This window comes from Silene latifolia, chromosome Y (genome assembly GCF_048544455.1).
Source record: "Silene latifolia isolate original U9 population chromosome Y, ASM4854445v1, whole genome shotgun sequence".
Classification (NCBI taxonomy): domain Eukaryota; kingdom Viridiplantae; phylum Streptophyta; class Magnoliopsida; order Caryophyllales; family Caryophyllaceae; genus Silene; species Silene latifolia.
In genome coordinates, this window is record NC_133538.1 from 266,479,501 (window position 1) to 266,486,378 (window position 6,878).

General features: G+C 39.6%; 1 protein-coding gene across 1 annotated transcript; it reads right to left on the reverse strand.

Annotated features, from left to right (window-relative positions):
* Positions 1-465: 465 nt before the first annotated feature.
* Positions 466-1,677, reverse strand: LOC141630614 (uncharacterized). Its single transcript, XM_074443399.1, has 2 exons — positions 1,660-1,677; positions 466-1,512 (listed from the first exon to the last, which is right to left on the reverse strand). The coding sequence occupies exons 1-2, from the start codon at positions 1,675-1,677 to the stop codon at positions 466-468; spliced, it is 1,065 nt and encodes a 354-aa protein (XP_074299500.1).
* Between the last annotated feature and the right edge of the window lie 5,201 nt (positions 1,678-6,878).

A 6,878-nucleotide genomic window follows, 5' to 3' on the forward strand; every position in this document is an offset into this window, starting at 1 on the left:
GCTTGAACATACATCTTGGTGAAACCATACCTCTATTATACATTCTAACCAGATCCTGACAAATGAGTATATTTTCCAGAATACTTCTCCCCTTAACAAAAGCTCCTTGATTTTTACTAATTATGTCAGGTAAAATCCTTGCAAGTCTATTACACATAACCTTAGAAATTGCCTTATAGAGGACATTACAGCAAGAGATAGGTCTGAAGTGTTTAACACTAGTAGGTCTATCAACTTTAGGGATAAGAGTGATTACAGTAGAGTTAACCTGATTCAAAAGCCTCCCAGCCTCAAAAAAATTGATAACAGCAGCTCCAACCTCATCTCCTATAATATCCCATGCATCCTTATAGAATTGACTTGAATAACCATCAGGCCCAGGAGATTTACCATTAGGGATACTGAAGATGCATTGTTTCACCTCTTCCATAAGAATCTGGTTGGGCTAGAATGAGCCGGTGCTCCTCAAGTACAACAAGGACCCCCAGTCACCACATGCTTCTGAACAGATATAGTCTGAGTATGAGAACCTAGCAGACTCTGGTAATAATCCAAGAAAGCCATCTGGATATCAGCTCCCTCAGTACAAAGCCTACCATCCTTATCCTCAATTTGGAAGACCTTATTCATCATTGTTCTCTTTTTAATGGCCTGATGGAAATAAGCAGTGTTCAAATCACCCTCAATAGACCACTGGACTTTAGCTTTCTGAGATAAGAAGCTATCCCTTGCCACAATAAGCTCCCTTAGGTCCCTAGCTAAGTCCAATTCCTGTTGAATTAGATTGACTTCCTCAGGATTGTCCACCAAAGCTTGCTGAATATTAGTCAGAGCCAAACTAGCAATAGTAGTAGTGTTTTCAATATCAGAAAAACAAGTAGCATTCAATTTCTTCAAAACTGGTTTGAGAGCTTTTAACTTCTTAATTACTCCAAACATTTTAGTGCCAGGGAAAGATCTTCTCCACACCTGAAGCACACTAGGTTTGAACTCTTCAGCTGAGCCCCACATATTGAAGTACTTAAAATTTCTTTTGCCTCCCAAATCAGCTCTCCTATGCACCACTGTACAAGGACAATGATCAAAAAGACCCTCAGGATGGAAATGTGCAATATAATCACCATACATAGCCATCCATTCAAGATTCCCCATTGCCCTGTCCAATCTGCTATACACTCTATCTGAAGCAGCCTGCTTATTAGACCAGGTATACAGTGCTCCTGTAGCAGAAATATCATCCATACAACATAAAGAAACACATTCTTGAAACTGTTCCATCTCAATCTCAGTAGTGTTACCACCAAGTCTTTCAACAGGAGAAAGAACAGTATTAAAATCACCAAGCCAGAGCCAAGGATCAGTACAATTAGTAGCCACTTGTTTAAGAAACTCCCATAGCTCCACCCTTTCATGTAAATCATTAGAAGCATAAATCATAGTCAAATAAAATTTCCTATCATCAGTTTGAGACCTTACCAACATATGAATATATTGAGCATTGTAAGCCCAGAACTGTATATCAAAACAATCAAGATTTCCAAAAAAACCAAATTCTCCCCCCTTTATGCCACCTGCAGTTAGTGGTCACACTCCACCCATCACAGATAGAAGTAGGTCTCTGAAGTAATGTACTAGGTTTTAGTTTAGTTTCTAGCAGACCAAAAAGACCAACTCCATTATTGTGCATAAACCATTTGACCACTTTCTGCTTATTCAGGTCATTTAGACCCCTAACATTCCAAAATCCAATACTATGCATCAGAACTGGCTACTGGAGGGTCCTTTCCACTCTCAACCACTCCCCCTCCAGGAGTAGCATTACTAACCAAGACATCAGCAAAAGTGTATGGGCTAAACTTCCCTGACAATCTGACACCAGCCAACCCCCCTTGCCTATTGATCCTCATAATCTGCTTAGCAGGTGTAGCTTTGACTCCAGGAGTCGATTTAACCTGTCCCAAAGGGGGAAAAGCCTCAGGTGTAAGGATAGTAGGGGTTTGAACACCAGTAGGAGCTTGCTGAATTGGCTTCCAAACTTTTTAAGGCCCCTTCTTTGATTTAGGTACATTGCTCGAACTCTTTCGCTTCTGTTCTTTGGACCAGGCTTCCGCTTTGTGTAGCCAGGTGACCTATACCAGATACAACTGGTGCGGGTAATTGGTTTCCATTCATAAGAAAAGAAACATTAACCACCTTGCCATGTTCATCTAGGAACTTAACCACATCGTGCAAGCTCGATCCATTTTCAATTCAACCAAAACCCTCGCATAGCTTAATTGAGTTTTATCAACAGAGGGTCCATCCAATGAACAAAGTTCCCCACAAGACAAGCTATCTTAGGTAAACATCTCCCCCAAAATTTCAAAGGTATACCAAAGAAGACGAACCCAAACAGGGGACCACTTCAACCTTACCCTTCTCTAATTGGATGAAATTTCCCGGGGTTTAATAACAATAGGTTTATTATCAAACAAATAATACCAGAGACTTTAACAACGCATCCCTACTACCCTGTTTAGTAAACCTAACAAGGAAAACTCCATTATCCAAGAAAGACACTCTGTCAACACCAAAATCTCCCCAAACATCATAGACATAGTCCTCAATAAGCCTCCATGGTGGATTAGCGCCTAAAACATAACAAAAGACAGAGTTTTTCCAAAATTCTACCTCTGGTTGTATGTCCTCGAAGTAAATCAACAGCTCCCCCAACTCTTCCTCCTCTGTAATAGATTCCATGACCGGTTGATCTTTACCATTCCTTCTAAGTATCCACCCATCCTGAGAATTGATAGCATCTTCCTCAGACAAGTTAAGGACAGGGATCCCTGTATTTCTGTAAAGACCGCACCTTTGTTGCCACTGCAGAAGTAGGACCCGAAGGTAGGAGCTTTAGGTCCCATTTGTGAAGATCTGCTCGAAGTACCCAAAGAACACATTCTTAGCAACTGTAGCCGAAGATGAAGCTGAAGTTTTTTGTAATGGCGTAAAACGGTTATGGTTATTGTGCTTAACGGCTGTCATGTTTTTAGGTTTCCTGAATTTTAGAGCTTTTCTCTCTCTAGTTTATCTCTCATGATTTGTTCTGATTTGCCTCCGTTCTAGTTGATGATTACTCTAGGTATGTTTGGCCTATTTTTCTTAATTCAAAAGATGAGACTTTCGAAGAGTTTGCAGTTCTAATGAAGCTTGCCCAAAATAAGTATAAATCAAAATTAGTTTCTATACGTACAGATCATGTCACCGAATTTGATAACCATGCCTTTATTGATTATTGTAGGGAGAAGGGTGTTGGGCATAACTTCTCAGCACCACGAACCCCACAACAAAACGGTGTTGTTGAACGTATGAATAGAACACTAAAGGATATGGCACGTACGATGCTTTTGTGTAGTGGTCTTCCTCGTAATTTCTGGGCAGAAGTTATTAGTACTGCATGCTATGTTCACAATCGAGCTTTGATTAGACCTATTATCAAAAAGACTACCTATGAGCTTCTTAGAGGATGAAAACCTAACATATCACATCTATGTTACTTCGGGAGTAAATGTTTTGTCCATAATAATGGTAAAAATAGATTAAGCAAATTCGATCCCAGAAGCGACGAAGCTGTAGTTGGCTACTCTAATCATAGTAAAGCATATAAGGTTTTTAATAAGAGAATCTTATGCATCGAAGAAAGTGTTCATGTTATTTTTGATGAGAATAATATGTTTGATAAAGCTGAACAGGATGAAGAAGAGGATATGAACGAGCCAGATTTTCGACTATCTAGAAATGATCCTCCAGAGTTGGATGAGGAAGATAAAGAAATTGAAGGCATCAATGATGAACAAGAAAGTCCTTCGAATGATAAAGGAAATAGAAATGAGATTATAGTTGATGATACTATAAGCTCTTCTGTCTGATCCCAGTTGGCATGATGTTGGTAGTCAAGGAGATCAACAGTTTGTTGTCCAAAATTTATACACACGCATGCAAAGTGCCCACCAACGTTGACAAGTACGAAGATAAACTCGGCATTCAGGTTGAAAGTTTTATCACAGTCCTGGATGAAGGTATCCCAAATGTGATACAGCCGATCAGTGATGTCATTAGACTGTGAGCCTGCTTCACGTATATCCAAAAGCTGCATGATACATTCCTGTTCAAAGAAGTGAGTGAGACTACATAATAAAAGTAAGAACTAATGTATAACTTTTAGGCTTTCTGCCGGGGGGGGTGTACCATATGACGTATCCCAAAGAAGGCCATCCTAGGAAGTAAGTATTCAGCAGACTCCAAATGGTTCAGCAAAACAGCCCACGACTCAATGACAATAGGCGACATGTTAACCTCAGGAAGCATGGTCATGATGTCGGACCGGCGCAGCGCGGCATGCCTACTGTACCAAGAGATTGATTCGCTGCGATATAACACACGTATAATAGTAAGAAATTGAGAAGTAGTTACAAATTAAATATCGTAGCTAATTGGCCCTGTTATAAGAGTTTGGCAGGTACTAACGAATTTTCAAAGTTGTAGTCGTCTAACAAGCAATAATCCACCGCATGCTTTCGACGTGATCGAATACCCCTGACCAAGCTTTGATTGTTCCGTAAGAAGGTCGAGACAACAAGAGTCGTGCGTACAGCAGCCCCACGATCAATTGAGCAACCCAAACCATCCCCCCGCCGGGGACGGCCCGTCTGGTGACAAAGGTTGGCTACTCGACGATCACGGCGACGCTTGCACAACAACGGGGCTGCTTTCCGCCTGTATGGCTACAGGATTGACAACAGGGCTTCCTTCTACGCATTTAGGGGGTGGGACTGCAACACGGGGACGTTTGCTATACGTAATCTCTTCCTCATCGTCCAGACTCCGCTTCTGTGCAACATTGGAGACCGGGTTCAGACCTTGACCATACTTTTCCCTGAATTGGGTAATCCTTGCACGAACGCTCTCCCTCACTTTGTTATGGTCACTCAGGATAAGAATCGACACCACTTCAGCCCGGACGAGGTTGAGAACGTCCCTCTCACCTACGGCGCAGTCAAATAGCTTCCCATTGAAAAGCAGCATGTGTATCATCATGTACACCCCGCAATCAAACGCAGAATAACCCGTACCTTGCCATTTAAATTCGACATTGACAAATTTGAACCGTGCAACCTTTGAACCTCTGACAAACCCTTTAGACTCCAGATACTCACCCATTAAATCACACTGTAAAAGGAATTTAAAAAAAAGTCAATTTAAAAACAGTGTTTACAATTCCAGAATACATCAACACTAAAGAACAAATTAATGTATGCTATTTATAATTATTACCGCAATACGGGAAATTCCAAAATATGGAAGCTTCTCAAAATCATCGTCGTATCGACGGTTGTCCAAATACTCTATCTGCTCGGAAACGAAGTTTATGCATGCACAGCTGTAATGATCATTATTGCCAGATAAGATCGGGATGAAGACCTGGCGGATGTGACAACAAAGACATAAAAGATACACTCAGTAAAATTTCACATTTACACTTTCAATAATTCGTCACATTTACAGTCCCTGTGTCATGACATTTACACTTTCCATATATTGACATTTACACTATATATGTCGTGACATTTACACTTCATATTTAGTCACCTTTACACTCCCTGTGTCATAACTTTTACACTTCACTATATCTCACATTTACACTTCCTATGTGATGACATTTACACTTTCCATATATTCACATTTACACTTTATATGTGCTGACATTTACACTTCCTATTTAGTCACCTTTACACTCCCTATGTCATCACATTTACACTTTCTATATAATCACATTTCCACTATACATCATGGCATTTACACTTCACTATGTATCACATTTACACTTCATATTTCATTACATTTACACTTCACAATATCTCACGACATTTGATTCACTATGTCTCACGTTTACACTTCATATGTCATGACATTTACACTTTACATATATTCACATTTACACTTTATATGTGCTGACATTTACACTTTCTATTTAGTCACCTTTACACTCGCTATGTCATCACATTTACACTTTCTATATAATCACATTTACACTATACATCATGACATTTACACTTCACTATGTATCACATTTACACTTCATATTTCATGACATTTACACTTTCTTCTTAATCACATCCAGGCATTTACACTTTCTGTGAAAATCACATATACACTTTCGGTGTGATGACATTTACACTTCACAATAGGTCACATTTACACTTACCATATCAGATCCAAGTTGAAATGGAGAAAACAGGATTGAATCCAAGCAGGATTGAATCCAAGCATCCCACCCAGCCCAGATTTCGTCCTTTTTTTCAAGAACAATTCCTTTCTTCTTCGCTTTCCAAATATCCAGTGCAGGGCTCTGTTCAAACGAAGGGCAGCACTATTAAATTTAGACACTTACGTTACAATTAAATTGGAACTATAAAAATTGCATTGAGTGAGGATAGGGCAAGTACGGTGTGACTAAGCCCGAAGAAACAACGAGAGGATGCAACTGGTGCAGTTTGGTCATACATCATCTTATTGATTATTAGGCATCAACAATCGATTACAGAATTCATAACTTCCTGTCCAGGTTCAAGGATTAACATGTCTTCCCGTGACACGAAGAAGAAGTCTGAAAAAACTGCCAATTCTTCCCTACAAAAAAAGAAAAAATTATATAAGGCGAACATGGTTACGACAACATATAAGTATTAATATGTTTGACATAGAAATTAATCGACTCACCCGTTCAACCAAGATTCTAATTTGTTAAATACGTAGTCCAGGACGTATTTCCTTTCCTTAAAAACACCCCTAAATAATTTCTTATTCAGCTGCAGGTCTACAGTAACAAAGCCCTGCTC